A 19462-nucleotide genomic window follows, 5' to 3' on the forward strand; every position below is an offset into this window, starting at 1 on the left:
ATGGACGAACAGACGATCGCTATCCGCACGTCGCTGCGCTACGTTATTTTAAAACTATATTTTATTCATTGCTTATAATAAGAATCACTTGCTGATTAACATGTAAATTTTGTGATTTTTAGAAGAATCGTGCCGTGAACTTTAAAATACCAATTGTAGTAGTTATGAAAATAATATAATTTATAAAGAAATTTAGTAGGAATGGTCGTATGGAACTGAGGATAAATGAATCGATATAGTGCGTTTATTGACGTAATTCTATCAGTTTTTAAGTTATTTTTGTTATAAGGTATTTTCACTGTATTCATTCGTGAGGAAGGATAGTCATAGATAAGTATATTAGTATCCCAAGGTAATTGTAAGGAATATTATCCCGATGGGATATCCTAGAACAAAGAATACCAACTGAAATTAATACCACACATCATTGGAAGCAAAGTTCTATGGAACAAGAATATTTGTATATAAAGCTTCAGTAGGGAGTACGGTAGGCATTGAAAAAAAAAAAAGAGGAAATTAGAGACATTAAGCAAAACATTTGCTGTTCCTGGGAAAGTTGGAGGCCATATTGATTATTTCCATAACTTTGTTTTTCTAATATAATGTGTCATTTCATGAGAGAGACTGATTTTCACATGAGAGCAATCCATTTTCCGTGCACCGGAAAGTATGGCTTCCGCGACGTATGGTTGGATCGGAGATCGCTTTACAAATGTCATAATAATTAACATTAATCAATAAATTGATGTGAATATTAAATCTTTATTGGATGACTGTGCCATCAGTAGCAATACAAATGTATTTTGCGAGCTTTAATACCATGGTCTTGGAAGTTTGGGTCATTTGGAATTGGGGCAGGACGGCAATTTCCCGAATCACAGGTGTTTCTTCATCTAACAACTGATAAGAGATATTCTATTGTATTTGCTTTTGAGAGGGTGGAAAGCCAGGCAGGTTAGGCATGGTTTACAGTGGAGTGGATATCCTCTTTGCAGTGGATGTGAAAGGATTGATTTTCCTGTCCAAACGTGGTGGTAGTGTATTGAGGGCATTTAATTTTCAGTGTTGCTTTTGTGCTGATCTGGAGGGAACGTCGAGTGTGAGTCGCATGTAATACCTAGAATAATTAGAGTTTTGTTCATTGGGAATGACAGTTCATTCAAAAGTGACTGGAGATTGTGAGCTGGATTCACATCTGTCGGGAGGTCAAAGAGTGAATGAAGACATCATGGGAGATACAGGCATTCTTTTCTTTGGTGAGCCTTTGTTCCAGTTGTGTCATGTCCTGAATGTTTCCCATCCACACCCAACAAACACAACACTGTCAACAAATATGCTCTGGACACCACATACCCCTACAACATTACAAAAACCATTCAGCACCAAGATCCTTCATATCCATGTTACCATTACCACAGTGAAGACATTGCAACACTTGCTCATTTGCCTCACGCTCTCTCCTTGTAGACACACCCACATCATTACTATGGCCAACTTTCTGAGAACTGTGGAGGTTTCATAAATGATAGAAGAGTCTCCTGGGGCTCCTGTGGCAGAAAGGTGAGGTAAGATATATAAAGGGGCAGTATCAGACTATGGTTTCTTTTGGTTACACTGTGAATGAAAAAGACACCTTCAGTGAGGCTATTTTATTGTCAATGAATGTCTTGTCGAGGAACTTTCAGTGGCAGAGTCCACCATTTCCCACCTTCTCATTTAGCACAGCCTCGAGGCAGCTTCCTGCAGGAGCCTTATAAAAGAGGTCCAAGTGTTATAGTTCTACTACTCCTACTACTTCTACTATTTTCTCTACATATACATATGAAAGTTCTTGGAATCTTAATATGTACAGTGCTACAAACCTCACTTGCTGGCTCTAAGAATGTATTGCTGGTTGATGCAGGTCTTGACTGCCTGTATCTGTTGACTCACCACGATCAAACTTGGTCATTTGGATGTATATACAGTTTGTAGAATAAGTTGTTTTTCATGAATGTACAGTAAATTGTAGAATGTTTAAACAAGCTCATGGTACAGGTTATACTTCAAGGAATTACCAAAATGATCAGTAGTTTTGTAGTGTTTGTTTTCATGCACAGATTGCAAATTTCTGTTACACGAAAGGTTCATGGGAAGCTGATAAAAAATATATATAAATATACATATAATTTACATTTTTCATATCCTTTTTTATCATAACCAATTGCTGCTTCCCACATCGGCGAGTTAGCTCCAGGAAACAGACGAAGAACAGCCCATCCACTCATATGCACACACACACACACACACACATATATATATATATATATATATATATATATTTTTTTTATTATACTTTGTCGCTGTCTCCCGCGTATAGGGGAGAAAGATTACTTCCCACATATTCCCTGCGTGTTGCAGAGGGCGACTGAAAAGGGTGGGAGTGTGGGGCTGGAAATCCTCCCCTCCAGTTCTTACTTTTCCAAAAGAAGAAACAGAGGAGGGGGGCCAAGCGAGGATTTTCCCTCCAAGGCTTAGTCATTTGTTCTTGACACTACCTTGCTAAAGCAGAAAATGGTGAATATGTACAAAAAAATGAATGGGACAAACTTGTTGTGTGTGCATGTGGTATGTGAATCCGAAGCCTAATAAAGCCATCCTCCCTATCAGTGTTCACTACAGGAAAAATCTAGTCATGAAGAATGAGTTGTGTGAGTTAAGCATTGTCAAGTGCAGTGTGTGACAAGGAGTGACTATGTTTGAGGACAGACTGCCATCAGTCCACAGGAGACTATTTAAATCCCCTCTCCCTCCATTATATACCACATGCCTGGTTATTCCAAGTTCACAACACTACTCTGGAGCTGCCTGCATTCATATCTCAGATATGAATGCAGATACTTGATCTTGAGGATGAAGAGATTTCAGAAAAATCGTACACAATTCGTACTTTACAGCCACATAAATTTTTTCTTTACAGAGGATTTTTTTCATTTGAAGTTTCTCATACATATTTAACATTTCCCATCCTAGCAAACTGGCACCCAAAGAAGACTAAGAAATGGTCTTATTCACTTACATTCAGTCCCTAGTTGTCTTGTATAATGCAACAAAAACAGTCGATCTCTGGCTGTCATCTCTAATGCACTGAAAACAGAGGCTCCTATCCACAACCATGCCCAAAAGACTTCTCTGTGGTTTACCCAGACCACTTCATGTGTTCGGGTTCATCTAATTGAAAGTATGTTGACACCTGTAAATGACTTCACTCTGTTCCTTGTACACCACACAACCTCCTGAATGTTCAGGCTCCAAGCCTGAACTATTTTCATTCATGTTCATCATTTCCAACATTATTAGGGTAGCATCCAGAATAGATGAAGCAACGGCCACATTCACTCACATCCAATCCCTAGCTGTCAAAATCAGAGCCCCCTATCCGCAACAAGGCCACCACAGATATTTCCATGGTTTCTTCACACCACTTCATATGCCCTGGTTCATCCCACTGACAGTATGTTGTCCCCTGTCAACCACATCACTCCAATTTGCTCTGTCCCTTGCACACCTAACAACCTCTCGTATGTTTAGGCCCCATACCTAGGGAGAGAGAGAGAGAGAGAGAGAGAGAGAGAGAGAGAGAGAGAGAGAGAGAATGTCCTTACCATTTGAAGCAAGGTTGGCTGTGGTGCTGTAGTTAACAAACTGCACTGGCAAATCCTTTGATTTATCTGGTTTCAAGTGATGATGGCAGGTAGCACACTACTTGGTATGTCACAAAGCAACATACCTTTGATGCATGTAATGTGGTGAAAAAAATACTCTCATGGGAGCACAACTAAACTTAAAGACAGAGTGAAGGTCTCTACTACATGAAATACGGGTGACTGTAGTGTAGTAGTTACCGTATCTCCAAAGGAAAGCAAAAAAACTGTCACAAACTCTGGTGCATTCGTTAGTATACCCCAGAAGGTGAAAAATCTAGATTTGAATAACAGGCAATCACAAATCATTTGTCTCTCTCAAATAGATAAGTACAAACAGAAACGGCAAGTTCTTATGGACCTAAAAGTATCATGGTGTCACAAAGGGCTTACATAAGCCCTTTGTAACAATAGTTAACATCTGGAAGAATCTTCTGTGTATGTGCTTTTGGCCAAAAGCTATTAACAATTCTACACAAACATTTTTGCGAATTGCATGCAAAATATCCTGCGATTACTTTTTCCCCTGAATAATAATAATTATGTTGTTTCTTACTGTTATACACTTAGCTGCTTTCTAATATGTTAAATATTGAAGTACTTCATGATGTGTAGGATAATGTTTATACAATGAAGGATCACATAACTGGAATCCTTGAAACCTTCATTTCAGAACCTGCATGTTAAAGTTTGAAGTGACTTCTGAGATGCCAAAATTTGTTGATGGTTGGTCCTTAATCTTCCTGAGTATGTTAAAATTTGCTATTTTCGACAGCAAAGAAGTAGGGTGTACAGTCTGGACAAAAATCCTATTTCCAGTGAGGGGAGCAACACATCCTCCATTGATTTTTATATTACATTCTCTTTCAACTTTGTCATTCTAGAATCTGTTCACTGTATCTTGGAAGTCCAAGCATAGCTAGTGACCATAATGTTTAACAGCTGCATAAATGGTATATTGCAGCCAACATTTTACTGCAGTACATAACATCAAATTAGAGTAGGTATAATATCACTTTCCCTACACCTTGTAAGCACAGTTTTTCTCATAAAAAGCCTCCGTGTAGACAAAGCACTGCAAAATATTACTAGCCCTGTTCAACAGCCTTAATTGTTTCCTACAACTTACATCATCACCACCTTGAAACAGTTGAGCTTTTTTGACTAGGTTATCTTTCTAAATGGCAGAACAAAAGTGATGCTTAAATTCTATCAGACTTTGGAGCATCATGTTTTACCTGCCAAGTGGTTTTACTGGCGTAAATGACAAATCATATCACCCTAAACAAAAAAATGCAGCCACATTAGAAGGCTGCCTTCTATTCTTTTTTCCAATGTGAATAAATCCCAAGACTGTTCATTCTACTTAGACATCTAAAGTGGACCAGCTATTGTTTATGTATTCTCCAAGTATGTAGCATTAGTTACCATTAAGATCATGCACTTTCTGTGGATTTACATCATTCAAGAACTTATCAACAAGTGACCTTATTGTTTTCCCATACTATTATTACAAGGGCTTCATCACAAGTTACAATGGTCACAATGTATATTTTCCCCCCACACTATAGTACTCAGTTACTTGTTTAATATGACTTACAATACATATGATATGGTTCTTTCTTTCCAACAATCTATGAAAGTCCCTTTAATTATCATTTTTGTCGAATGCTACAGGATCCAACTGCTGGTACTCTCTCTCATCACCATACACATCCTATTCTATGAAAACAATATGATCAAAAGGGAATAACAGCCTATTACTAAAAAAAATTTTATTTTACAGGAATATTTTCACATTACAAACTCCTAGATCATAGCCTACAGGCAAATCTTAATCCTCAATTTTCAGTTCAGTATTCTAAAAAATAATCTAGCTGTGAGGAACAGCTAAAAAAAATTAAATGCAATCATGGGAATCATCTAATGGATAAGCTTACTTAAGATTAAATAAAACCTACAACTGCAGAGAAGTAACAAAAGCTTTTCCATAGGAAATTAAAGAAAGTAAAACAGGTTATGGCTAAAATGAGATTAGAAATACTGTGCTGTACATACTGCAATGGCAGCAAAACAAAAGTACCTTTGAGTAATCTTCATGAACATTCAAACATCATGAGTGCCATGTCACTTACACGTTCAGTCTTCAGCCCATCATTCACAACCCAAAACAAGCATATATATATTGTCCTTTCCATGCTAGAAAAGCCAGCAGCCTTTATGTGTTAAAATTTTCTCTGATCCCATATTACTGGGATTGTATTCAGCATTTACTCTGGGCAAGCATACAGGTCTTTTAAACTAACAAATAGATTTCATTGGACACAAAATCAATATCTAACAATAAAAATACTACAATCCATAACTCTTGGAACTGATTATTTCAATGAATGAGCCTGTTTCTCATAAGCCATTCTAGCATGTTGGAGACGAAAATGTAGCAGGCCATAAACTGATACTTCCTAAGGAAATAAACAGCAGATACACACATATTTACATTTCATTACTTACACCAAAGTGTTACTAACCTGCTTATATGGAGCAACATTATTATGTACGAGTCTTACAAAATTGGCGCGTATCACAGGACAGAAAACGAAAATCTTAGCGTGGATCGGCATGTGAAATGGAACTTTCTCAAAAGGGGAGCTGCAGAGAGTTCAGATACATGTACAGTTTATGTTTGTATCTATCAGCATTATACAATGCTTTGCAATAAATTAATACGGAGGTTTTATGAGGTTCTTCAGGGTTTAATGCAAGGATTTTCATAGTTATTTTGCTGTCTGCATAGGTTTATATCTTTTACTTAAAAGGTCACCTTATGAGAATGTTCCAACATATGTGTATATTACAAGACAAGTCTAAAAATTTAGCTGTATAAAAGAAGTCTTGTCCACACATCTCCCTAAAGTATCCCAAAACATCTGATAATCCTTTAACTTTTCTTTTTTTTTCACTGTCATATATATACATATATATATATACATATACATATACATACATATATATATGAAATTCTATGGAAAGAATTTTCATATTAAACAAACACCCTTCACTGATTATGCTTCCATTAAAGTGATCCTATTTCTTCTCTGAGGAACCACAAAATATTCTGAGTACGTGGATGGAGATTTCCTGATATTCGTTTTATTCTTAGTCCTTCATTAAATTTCTTAATGATAACAATCATGAAAAGGCAGAGGTAGTTTAGAAAATGCTTACAAAATATCAGGATTAAAGGGCTTTCAAATGCTTGTAATAATATACAAAATTGGGGACCTTTCAACCTGAGGAAGGCTAGATTTTATTACTGCAATGATTTTATGAATGACCAACAATTTTTATTCCAATTGAAGATCAGGTTTCCACAGGGTGGATGAGAGAATAATAAGAGTTCCACTTCACTGCTTTCTATTCTTCCAACACACAATGAAAATAAATAATTTCCTTATCCTTTCATAAACAGCATCACTCTAAAAGCCTACCAGGAACCTTTTTTGCCATATAAATGCACCATTCCATCAGTTTTGGGGGATCCATGTTTATATCACTTTGCTGTGCGTCCTTATCACACTTGATATAGGGGACAGTGGCCTCCTGTAAGGATATGTTTGGAAGTCCATATCTCATGGGTCCATTCTTTCACACTTCAGTTAAAATTCCTGAAGCTCTAAGATCCACTGCTCACTCAAGCTCTTAGAATGCAGAGGCAATAATGCCCATAGGCGATTGTCCTGGAGCGAGAACTAGACCTAGAGAACTCCCTCACACAGTCAAAACTTCTTATCAGGAGTGGCAAAAGAAACTGAATACATGTCAATAGCTAATGGTACCCTGATTGTTACTGGAGTATTTAGGTCAAGTTGCCTGTCAGAGATTGTTTATTGGTTGTGATCTGTATGCATCTGGCACCAATTCGTATTAGCACCCTTCTTCTGGTGGCACCATCATTGAACGTAAATTTTACCACATTGACGTCACCATCGGAGTAAACTTTCTTGCAAATTATCAGAATTCTGATATAATCCTTGTTTGTAACTGCTTTCACCACTTTCCAACAATTTACTGCTGTCATTTGTCAAATTAAACTTGGCAGTTTAATCAAAGAAAACAATACTGTTTTCAATTATTTACATATTACAAGTGCTGAATCAATCATAACAGGCAAATTCTTGACCGTCAGAAGGAAGGAAAGTTCTTGTCACATCTACCTAAATGGTTTTATGAGACGAGTCTTCATTTACTGGACGTGATCAGACAAATGGGTTACTCCTGGCATAAATGTCATTGGGATGGCTGCTTTGCTGACTGATGTTATTCCTGTTGGCACATTGCTGTAAAGAGAGAATGTATTTAGAATCTGCAGTATTCAGTATGGGAAAGGTATGTAACAAGTAAATCATCAGTCCTTGAATAGTATAATCAAACTAAGTTAGAACTCTGTGGATTATAATATAATCCACAGTTATTATATTCAATTTTCATCTAAGATTTTATTATTTGATGAACATAAAAAGGCTGCTTATAAGGTAATTATGGGTGAAATATGAATATTCCTAACAGAGATTTGCTACAAGATTAAGTATGTCATTTTAGAGATTGTTAAGATGAATAATTACAGACATTATTTTGACAATACCCAATTTAATTCCCTTTTATGGACTGGATGGCTAATTCCATGGGGTGGATTAGGTGCATACGGCCCCTGTTCACTTTTCACGCCCTCAACACATATTCAGTGTATTAGTGAAAGCGGGAAGCTTTTATTAGAATACAAAAATTCTCACTTCTTGCTACTGGACACTACATTGATTCATGAGGTGATATCAAAATCTGCATTCACATCATCACCACACATAAAATGCATATACTGCACCTGCTATATGTCATTCATCTGATATCTCTTGAAACATGTCTAATACTCACAGTATCTTGGCAATTTCAAGATTACTAATTGAACTTTCAATTAATCCTACCGATATCTATTTCATGAAAGGATGCTGTGTGATTTAATGCTGATTTTTCAATTATCTGGTTTCTGTGCCTTGCTGCAACAGGTGTAAGGGCCCTCACTCACCCTATGACACCTCCATTTCCATGGTTTCATTGCTGCCATATTCATTCCCAAGTATCTGAAACAAATCCTCTACTTTTTCTCTGTTTAAACTCACACACCAATTAACCTGTCTCTTTGCTTAAGGTAATATCCTTTCTTTTATACACATTCACCTTTTTTCTCTCATACACTCTCCCAAACTCAGACACTAACTGCAGAAGTTTCTCACTTGGTTCTATCACCTGTGCTTTGACATTAACTAATAACACTATTCCACTGCATACCTGCCTTTCTCTCAAAGACCCTCACATTCACCAACCAGTCCATAAATAAATTAAACTGTAATGATGACATTCATACAAGCCTGTCACTGACCCACCTTCACTTTGAACCACTCACCCTCCTTTCTACCTACTCACACATAACAGAAACTCCTTAACATTTTTAATAATTTTCCTCCCACACCATATATTCATAACACCTTCCACAAAGCAACTTCATCAACCCTATAATATGCTTTCTCCAGATCCATAAATGCCACATACAAATCCCTCTGTTTTTCCAAGTATTTCTCGTACACATTCTTCAAAGCAAACACCCGATCCACATATTCTCTATCTCTCCTGAATCCACATTGTTCATCCACAGTATGATAGTCTATGCATGCCACCATCCTCTCAATCATCACTCTCCATATATCTTACCAGGTACATTCAACTAACTTATACCTCTGTAATTTGAAAACTCATCTTTGTCCTCCTTGCCTTTATACAACAGTACAAAACATGCCTTCTGCCAATCCTCAGTCATCTCCCTAAGGTCTTTATTTACAATGAAAATCCTATTCAACCAATCAGTTCATCTACAACACCATCCATATTTCATAATACACAAGGATTTCATCACCTCTTCTCTCTTAAACAAACCTCATGCTGTGAATATCTCTTTGCATACCTCCCTGTCCAAAACACCCTATACCTGCCATCCTATCATCAAACACACTGAAAAACCCTTGAAAGTAATTACTGCATCTCCTCTTCACCTCATCATTGTCTGCTAACACTTCCCATTTGTTTTCATATGTTCTCTTGTTTTTCTCACACTATCAACCTCATACCAAACCTCCTTATTTTCCCCAAAGTTTGCTGATCCTCACTCACCCTTATTAATTTTTGCCCTTTTCTTTAGCTGTACTTTGAAAAAATTCCAATTTAGGCATTAGGCATGCTCTGAGTAGGTCCCATAGATGGTGTTTCAAAAGAGACACCCAAACCTTGTCTTGATACAAACAGCGACATACCACTGGGCATTTCTGAATTATGGTGGATGATACAGCTGAAGTAATGTGTTAAAGAATGAGAAAAAATAGCAATAAATGAAGATCATGGGCAATAGTAAAAGAAGTAATGATGGTCCATATTTCTCCCTTGTCTTGTTTTTCAATAATTATTTTAAAATAGTGTAAGGTATCATTCTGATGTCATTTACTAAGAAAACAGGTGTAGGAGGGCTTTCATTGCATACAAAATTAAGAGATTTGGTAAGTTCCCCACACAATATGCAGCAGCTGTCAACAAATGCTATGGTGATGAGTAAAAGTACAAAATTATGACATGAACCAAAAATCCAACTGAACATGACATCTCAATACATTTAGTTATACTGGGGGGGATTTCTTTGGCTCATTTGGTACTACAGTATATCAAAGTACTGTCCTCGGTAACTTTCATTACCAGTTTGCAGATATGTCTGCAACAATTTATATGGAGGATTTTCCCACACTGTTAACTTCTTGAGTAATGATAGCCCCTTTTTTTGCATACGAGGCACAAGAATAGTGCTCTAAAATGTGGTATCAGTTTGTCTGTAAGGTAAATTTAGGATATACAAAATAAGGGAGAAATGTGGACTGTGATGGTATCCTTTAATAACATCAACATTTGCTTTATCAAATGTGCATGTATGTAAAAGAAGGATTAGACATTAACAAAAGAAACAATACAATTGCTGTACATACCGCTTGTTTCCTCTCCCAGGTTTTCATGGCCAGCTTGTACTTTTCAAACTCATGACACCAGTCACTGTACACCTGAAATATTGGCTGGGTTATTACAGGAAGCTCTCACACTAATCCCTATGCATAAAGTTTCATGATAAACAGAAACTTACTCCATACTTATGTGGTGTATGCATTTGTCCTCCATTGGTTCCTACAGATAAGGCCTACACCAGCAGATAATCTAAACAGCTGACATTTAACATTTCTTCGCCAATAGTATATCTTTATAACCTAGCACTTTTACAGTAATGTCTTCAAGTGATATGTTTCTTTTGAACTGGAAACTGTCTATTTTCTAATAATAAAGAAAAAAAAGATACATATATATATATATATATATATATATATATATATATATATATATATATATATATACAACAGCATAATCTCTAGATATTTTGGCCTTTGGAGAGATATGTTAAGGAAAACAAGGATTAATGTGAATACGTACTACTTCACAGTATAAGACTGCCAGTAACAGAATACAACACACTACATATAATTTCAAATGTATTCCTGCAATTATCATGATCATGATATGTGTTTTTCTAACACTGTTTAGTATCTAATGTTAAAATCATCAATGGGCCATACCTTCTGAAAATCATTGGTGCGGGCTGGGGCTGAACAGCGGTGAGCATCAACAGTGATGTTATAAGAACAAACAATGTCTCCACCCATCTTGCAGTCATATCGACCAGCATCTGCCTCATTGACATTCATCACAACCAAGCCATGTTCCGAGGTCTCTATGTACTTGTCAGGCCTTGAGATAAAAAAAAATATGTATTAACAGAAGCAAATTAATCCATATATCTTGCATTACCACACAAATATAGTTAATTAGCCTCAAAAACTAATAGTTAATGAAGGTTAAAACCATGACAGGGTTCCATTACCAAAGAAGCATTATCACAAGGAAAGTGATTTTTCACACAGCAACTGGTTCTACTCTTAGGCCATATTCATATAGGATCCCACTTAGTGGTCATAAACGCTATTTCCAGATTCCAAAATACTTTTCTGACTAACAATGTTTGGTTTTCTTATTATCTACTCTTTTGTTCTCCAAATCTTTTCCTACGTCCCTATTAATTCTTTCCCTCTTGCGCATACACATAAAATGTATCTGTATTCTTTTCATCATTTATTTATTAATTTATTATACTTTGTCGCTGTCTCCTGCATCAGCGAGGTAGCGCAAGGAAACAGATGAAAGAATGGCCCAACCCACCCACATACACATGTATATACATAAAAGCCCACACACGCATATATACATACCTATACGTTTCAACATATACATACATATACATACACAGACATATACATATATACACTTATTACATGACAGCTAGAGACTAAGTGTGAACAAATGGGGCCTTTGTTGTCTTTTCCTAGCGCTACCTCACACACATGAGGGGGGAGGGGGTTGTTATTTCATGTGTGGCGAGATGGCTATGGGAATGAATAAAGGCAGACAGTATGAATTATGTACATGTGTATATATGTATATGTGTGTGTGTGTATATGTATGTATACGTTCAGATGTATAGGTATGTATATTTGCATGTGTGGACGTGTATGTGGGTGAGTTGGGCCATTCTTTCGTCTGTTTCCTTGCGCTACCTTGCTAATGCAGGAGACAGCGACAAAGCAAAATAAAATAAATATTTATCAAAATAATAAGACCATTATTCGCTTATTCCCAATGCCACCTCAGTAATGCAGAAGAGACCTTTAGGTATAAAACAAAGAAAACAGAGTAAATGGACAGTTTTGTAGATTTAACATCAAAACCTTCACATGGAATTCCTTCAAAATTTTACGAGTACTGTCCTTGGGTCAACACTTGAGAATGGAAATGATGAACATATAAAATGTCCACTCCCATTCTAGGTTGGGATCCATATCAATTCCTTCTTGGATCACTTCATCAATAAAATGTGAGGTTACAAACCAGCTAGAAGTCTTCTCAATGAAAGCCCTATGTAGGCTGTGGCAGCAACCTGCCACTGCTCGAGATATTTTCCCTTGATACCCTACATGCAGGAAAGAAGAAAAGCATAGTGCACAACCATGAACTGTGGGTTGTAGAAAGTATATCTCATACTGTGGTAAGGTCACAGTGACGTGCATCTTCTGTTCATGTGAAAAAAGTACTAACAAGGGCTATATATACATATATCCGAGTTATTACACAGCTAGTGAATGTATAACTGCTCACTTGTTTCTAATGTCCAGTTATAAAAAACTGATGGGCCAGAGAATGTTGAGATGTTTGATGCAAGTTTTGCTATTATGCACTTAATGTCAACTAATATTTCAGCCAATGGCTTAGTTAAATCTATTTCCTTGCGCACCACAACCAATGAGAACTTATCTACATGCCAAGTTCTGCTACTAATCAAACACTGGCAAGGACAAATTCAGTGTTCCTGACTAGAATCTGATAGTGCTGGCATTACTTGCCTACTCTCAAGCATGATTTGCTTGCCATGCCTACCAAGTGGTCAGCCTCTTTGTCAAGGAAGCAAACTGCAAAGATACGTCTCTCACCACTGAATAGATACTGGATGTAAATGGAAGGAAACAAGAATGGAAAAGTTTGGTCAGCATTACTAGAAATCATGGTGTAAACATGAGCACCAATGGAACCAATACGAAATGATGTTCCCTTGACAAACTCTGGGCTTTTCCCTGAAGCAAATATACCTCGGAGAACGTTTCAACAAATAAATGGAGATAAACTTTACCTGTAACTGGAGGATCTAAGTAAAAAAAATCCCCATCAACATGAAGAATGCATTAATATTTTTTCAAGCATCTCTATTGGGTCTTTACAACTTGCTATGGAAATTATCAGATAAAATGTTTGGAAAGGTTCTGGATGTGTGGATGTGTAATCTGGTATGAATGTAAAAAACAAAGCATAACAGACCATGCTAATAAAATATGCAAAAAATAGTGTATAACTAAAATTCAATAATTCACCTGTATCTTATCTGATATTTGCCCTTATCCTTTGAATAATGGTGCCAGGTTATGTCCTTCAAAGAGATGGGTCGTGGAAGTTTAACAGCACATCCCAAGTGAATGCTTTGGCCCCAGGTTACTACCATCTTCTTCTTCGCAATACAAGCATCACATAGGCCTGGAGTAGAGCCCGTAACATCTTGAAGTAGTCTGTAAAAATACAAAACAAATCAATTATATGTATTTTGAAACAGTTAAATAATGAAAAAGAAAAATCACTAATTTTCACTCTAATACAGGTATAAAGCAGAAGACACCACATTAATATATTTACAGTCTGGAATGCAGATGGGTGAGGTATATCATCACCTATACCTGGAAAATCCTAAAAGGTATGTTCCCAATTTACAGTTAGAAGTAACATCCTACTGTTGCGACAGGTATGGAAGACTTTGTAGAATACTACCTCTAAAAATAAAGGTGCATATGCACAAAAAGAGACGACCTTAAATATCCAGGGTCCAAAACTCTTCAACATCTTTCACGATATTATCAGAAACACCATTGGAAACACAGTAGAGAAGTTTAAGAGTGCACTGGACAAGTTACCTACAAAGTGCCTGAGGACTGTAACTTCCAACTAGTCAATCAATGACCCAACCCAACAGCCTTGGCTCAGCATGGGCTGTGAGGGTAAAAGACCCCCTAAGACTTCACTTGGTATTCATTAGGTAAACTTCTGAGAGAATAAGAAAATGTCAGGGAAGGAGACTACTAGTGTGAGAATAACAAGATAAAAGGGAGCATCACTGAATTAGGCAAATGGTGAAGAGATAACAGGCAGAAATGTGGTGAAAAGGATATGGAGTGAGCATTTTCAGGGGTTGTTGAATATGTTCAGTGATAGGGTGGCAGATACAGGATGTTTAGATGTGGAGGTATGTGAAAAAAAGTCTTGGAATATGGTTTGGTGAAGAGAAAAAGTTGTGAAAGATGTATGTATGATACGGCACAGTGAAACAGTGAAACAGCTGGAGTGAATGGGATATCAATTGAATTTTTTAAAAAAGGGAGTAATACGTTGCCAACTGGCTAGTTAGGATGTTCAATGTATCTATAGTGCATAGTGAGTAATAAACGTTTCAGTGTTTGTATTTGAAAGTTAATAATCAGAAAAAGAAAGAAAATGGAAAGAACATAATGATAAGAAGTAAAGATGAGTTGGATACTGTATGGTGCAAGTAGGGAGATACTGATACCCAGTTGCTTGGTTTTAATGAGGAGGAAAGTTATCCTGAAACAAAGGATGTACAATGACCTGGCTGTGGTGGCTCTCAAATCCTATGGGCTGCAGCCACCAACATTCTGCTTTACTACTGGTGCGATGAGGAAGCTTAGTCTTCGACAGATGTACAACATGGTATGGTAAATGCATGACACAATGGAGAAAAGGCCATAGATGTCTTTCTAGGCCTAGTTTCCCTGCATCTACTGTTCTAGATAATAGTGATACCATCAAGTAAATATGACTCTTCAACAGCAAAGCCAACAGAATTTTGCTCGCACAATTACCTTTTTGATATGATACTTACCCAGGCTGATAAGGTTTGCATATGTTAGCATCCTTGTCCCAACCACAGTAAGGATCATGAGAGCAGCGGAGGCAGTTGTCATAACGTCCATGACACATGAATAGGTCCACTTGGCGGACACGAGTATCGGAGGAAACATAAAGAGACTTGTGCTGAAACAGTAATTGGCATGAGTGGAAAAACTACTTTGAGAAACTATGGTGATATATCCATATGAGATTCTGTCTTTATATATCTTTATTTCATCAGCATTTTCCTAAATCCAAGAAATCAAACATTTTCCTTTAAAGGCTTAATTACCATATACCCCTCATCTTCTTGTGCTGTAACCCTAAGGCAATAAAAGAGGTCAATACTGTGTTTTACGATGAACTTCAACTTGTATTCTAAGTTAACTTTGGATTTCAAAAAAGAAAAGTTATATTTATAAGGCAGATCAAATATACCTTTTTGGAAATCTGTATTGCTCTAATAGGTTCTGGTGTTGTAACTTCATAGACATCCAGTAGCTCTGAGTGCGAGACTCCCTCATCATCCATCCATTCAACAACTTTGTAGACACGGCCCTCCACTGTAAAAACGAGGATTAATCATGTTCCTCCACTGTTATTTACAATCAACTTAAAAATAATTCCTGTATGGTTTTCAGGCAATAGCAATGCAGATAAATCCCATTCTCATGGACTTCAATGTATTGGAATCTGGCTTCTAACAGATTTGTTGGACCCCAAAGCAAAAAGTTTCTTTGTTCCTCCTTTCTTATTCTGTAAGTGGCACAAGCTGGCTGAAACTTCCTTAGTTTTTATCGGACCATCATCGCTGTATATATGTGAAAATGTGGAAATGATTATTATAAATTTGATGTGTGTATTTATAAGCATCATAAATGTTACTGTTCCAGAGATAAGACGTGGTGGGCCTGGAGGCGAAGTCCCCGAGATGAGTAAGGGTGCTCTAGATATGATTTTTTTAATCAATTTGTGTGTGTGTGTGTGTGTGTGTGTGTGTGTGTGTGTGTGTGTGTGTGTGTGTGTATCATTTTGGTGTTACTGGAAGAGAATTTACACTCGTGGTGTTCCATATATATATATATATATATATACATATATATTGGAACATCGGTGAAGGGGTCTAAGGGGGAGGTGATAACACGTTGTGGTGATGTGAAGAGATGGATTGAGTATTTTGAAGGTTTGTGGAATGTGTTTGATGATAGAGAGGCAAATATAGGGGGTTTTGGTCGAGGTGGTGTGCGAAGTGAGAGTGTTAGGGAGAATAATTTGGTAAACAGAGAAGAGGTAGTAAAAGCTATGCAGAAGATGAAAGCAGGCAAGGCAGCGGGTTTGGATGGTACTGCAGTGGAATTTATTAAAAAGGGGGTGACTGTGTTGTTGACTGGTTGGTAAGGATATTTAATGTATGTATGGCTCATGGTGAGGTGCCTGAGGATTGGCGGAATGCATGCATAGTGCCATTGTACAAAGGTAAAGGGGATGAAGGTGAGTGCTCAAATTACAGAGGTATAAGTTAGTTGAGTATTCCTCGGAAATTATATGGGAGGGTATTGATTGAGAGGTGAAGGCATGAACAGAGCATCAGATTGGGGAAGAGCAGTGTGGTTTCAGAAGTGGTAGAGGATGTGTGGATCAGGTGTTTGCTTTGAAGAATGTATGTGAGAAATACTTAGAAAAGCAAATGGATTTGTATGTAGCATTTATGGATCTGGAGAAGGCATATGATAGAGTTGATAGAGATAATCTGTGGAAGGTATTAAGAATATGTGGTGTGGAAGGAAAGTGTGTTAGAAGCAGTGAAAAGTTTTTATCAAGGATGCAAGGCATGTGTATGAGTAGGAAGAGAGGAAAGTAACTAGTTCTCAGTGAATGTTGCTTTGTGGCAAGGGTGCGTGATATCTCCATGGTTGTTTAATTTGTTTACTGATGGGGTTGTTAGGGAGGTGAATGCAAGAGTTTTGGAGAGAGGGGCAAGTATGCAGTCTGTTGTGGATGAGAGTGCTTGGGAAGTGAGTCAGTTGTTGTTCACTGATGATACAGCACTACTGGCTGATTTGGGTGAGAAACTGCAGAAGCTGGTGACTGAGTTTGGTAAAGTGTGTGAAAGAAGAAAGCCGAGAGTAAATGTGAATAAGAGCAAGGTTATTAGGTACAGTAGGGTTGAGGGACAAGTCAGTTGGGAGGTAAGTCTGAATGGAAAAAAACTGGAGGAAATGAAGTGATTTAGATATCTGGGAGTGGATTTGGCAGCAGATGGAACCATGGAAATGGAAGTGAGGCACAGGGTGGTAAGGGGGTAAAGGTTTGTGAGTGTTGAAAAATGTGTAGAAGGCGAGAACGTTATCTCGGAAAGCAAAAATGGGTAAGTTTGAAGGAATAGTGGTTCCAACGATGTTATATGGTTGCAAGGCGTGGGCTATAGATAAAGTTGTGCGGAGGAGGGTGGATGTGTTGGAAATGAGATATTTGAGGACAATATGTGGTGTGAGGTGGTTTGCTCAAGTAAGTAATGAAAGGGTAAGAGAGATGTGTGGTAATAAATAAAAAATGTGGTTAAGAAAGCAGAAGAGGGTGTTTTGAAATGGTTTGGTCACATGAAGAGAATGAGTGAGGAAAGATTGACAAAGAGGATATATGTGTCCGAGGTGGAAGGAACGAGGAGTGGAAGACCAAATTGGATGTGGAAAGATGGAGTGAAAACGATTTTGAGCTATCAGGGCCTGAACATGCAGGAGGGTGATAGGCGTGCAAGGAATAGAGTGAATTGGAACGATGTGGTATACTGGGGTTGACGTGCTGTCAATGGATTGAACCAAGGTATGTGAAGCGTCTGGGGTAAACCATGGAAAGTTTTGTGGGGCCTGGATGTAGAAAGGGAGCTGTGGTTTCGGTGCATTATACATGACAGCTAGAGACTGAGTGTGAACAAATGTGGCCTTTGTTGTCTTTTCCTGCACCACCTCGTGCACATGTGGGGGGAGGGGGTTGTCATTTCATGTGTGACGGGGTGGCAGAATGAATAAAGGCAGCAAGTATGAATTATGTACATGTATATATATGTATATGTCTGTGTATGTATGTATATGTATACGTTGGAATGTATAGGTATGTAAATGGGCGTGTGTGGACGTGAATGTATATACATATGTATTTGGGTGAGTTGGGCCATTCTTTCGTCTGTTTCCTTGCACTACCTTGCGAATGCAGGAGACAGTGATAAAGTATAATAAGTCGAAGAAGGTGACTAAATGGGGTAGGAACAGGAAAGGGGGCCAAGTGAGGATTTTCCCCCTTAGACTCAGTCCTCTTTTCTTGATGCTACCTTACTAATGCAGGAAATGGCGAATATGCAATTAAAATGAGTGAGGAAAGGTTGACAAAGAGGATATATGTGTGAGAGGTGGAAGGGTACAAGGAGAAATGGGAGGCCAGACTGGAGGTGAAAGGAGGGAGTGAAAAAGATTTTGAGCAATCGGGGCATGGCATAGATGTTCAACCTATCCCATTTTAGTGTCGCTTTTGTATTTCTTTTGAGAGGTAATTCTAAAACAGCAGCATCAGCAGGAAATGGAGTTTAGATTAATCAAGTATATCTCATCTGATACAGCTTAATTTACCTATTTTTCAGAATTCACAGAAGTTGCTAAGCCATGACAACATGCTGTAATCATCTTGTACAGCATATACGTACAGTTTCCATTAAGATTATAACCCCATTCTGTCAGTGATACACTTGAAGTTACCACCACATGGCCTGCAACAGTCCACCTACACATCATGGGCTTATTCATTTCTAGAACAACACCTTAGAACAAATAACTTACGCGATCCAGCATAATACACCGTGTAAGTGTTCTCTTGGCCGTAAGTTCCCCCAGTGACCTTGTCCACCACCAGATGTGTGAAGATGAGATCCCTCTTGAAGAACACAGGTTTATTATGCTCATGGGCCACTGCCTCGTCCATGAGTGGGTGAGACTGCAGGAATGTCAACACATTGTCTGTATGGGACAGAGAAATAATAATGAATAATCATGTCATCTTCAGTTGCATATCAAATCAAGATTTCTAAAGGTAAA

The 19462-nt window shown here is 37.7% G+C and overlaps 1 protein-coding gene across 1 annotated transcript in view; it reads right to left on the reverse strand.

The window, feature by feature from the left end:
- Positions 1-5443: 5443 nt before the first annotated feature.
- The window catches only part of LOC139756987 (semaphorin-2A-like), a 666764-nt gene continuing 652745 nt past the window's right edge, over positions 5444-19462 (reverse strand). The window contains exons 8-14 of the mRNA XM_071676928.1: positions 19208-19402; positions 15816-15940; positions 15370-15521; positions 13796-13987; positions 11396-11567; positions 10760-10831; positions 5444-8020 (exon numbers count right to left, since the gene is read on the reverse strand). Coding sequence (XP_071533029.1) covers positions 7940-8020; positions 10760-10831; positions 11396-11567; positions 13796-13987; positions 15370-15521; positions 15816-15940; positions 19208-19402 — 989 coding nt within the window. The 3' untranslated portion in view covers positions 5444-7939. The remainder of the gene's footprint in view (positions 8021-10759; positions 10832-11395; positions 11568-13795; positions 13988-15369; positions 15522-15815; positions 15941-19207; positions 19403-19462) is intronic.

Source organism: Panulirus ornatus, chromosome 24, assembly GCF_036320965.1.
Source record: "Panulirus ornatus isolate Po-2019 chromosome 24, ASM3632096v1, whole genome shotgun sequence".
NCBI classification, from domain to species: domain Eukaryota; kingdom Metazoa; phylum Arthropoda; class Malacostraca; order Decapoda; family Palinuridae; genus Panulirus; species Panulirus ornatus.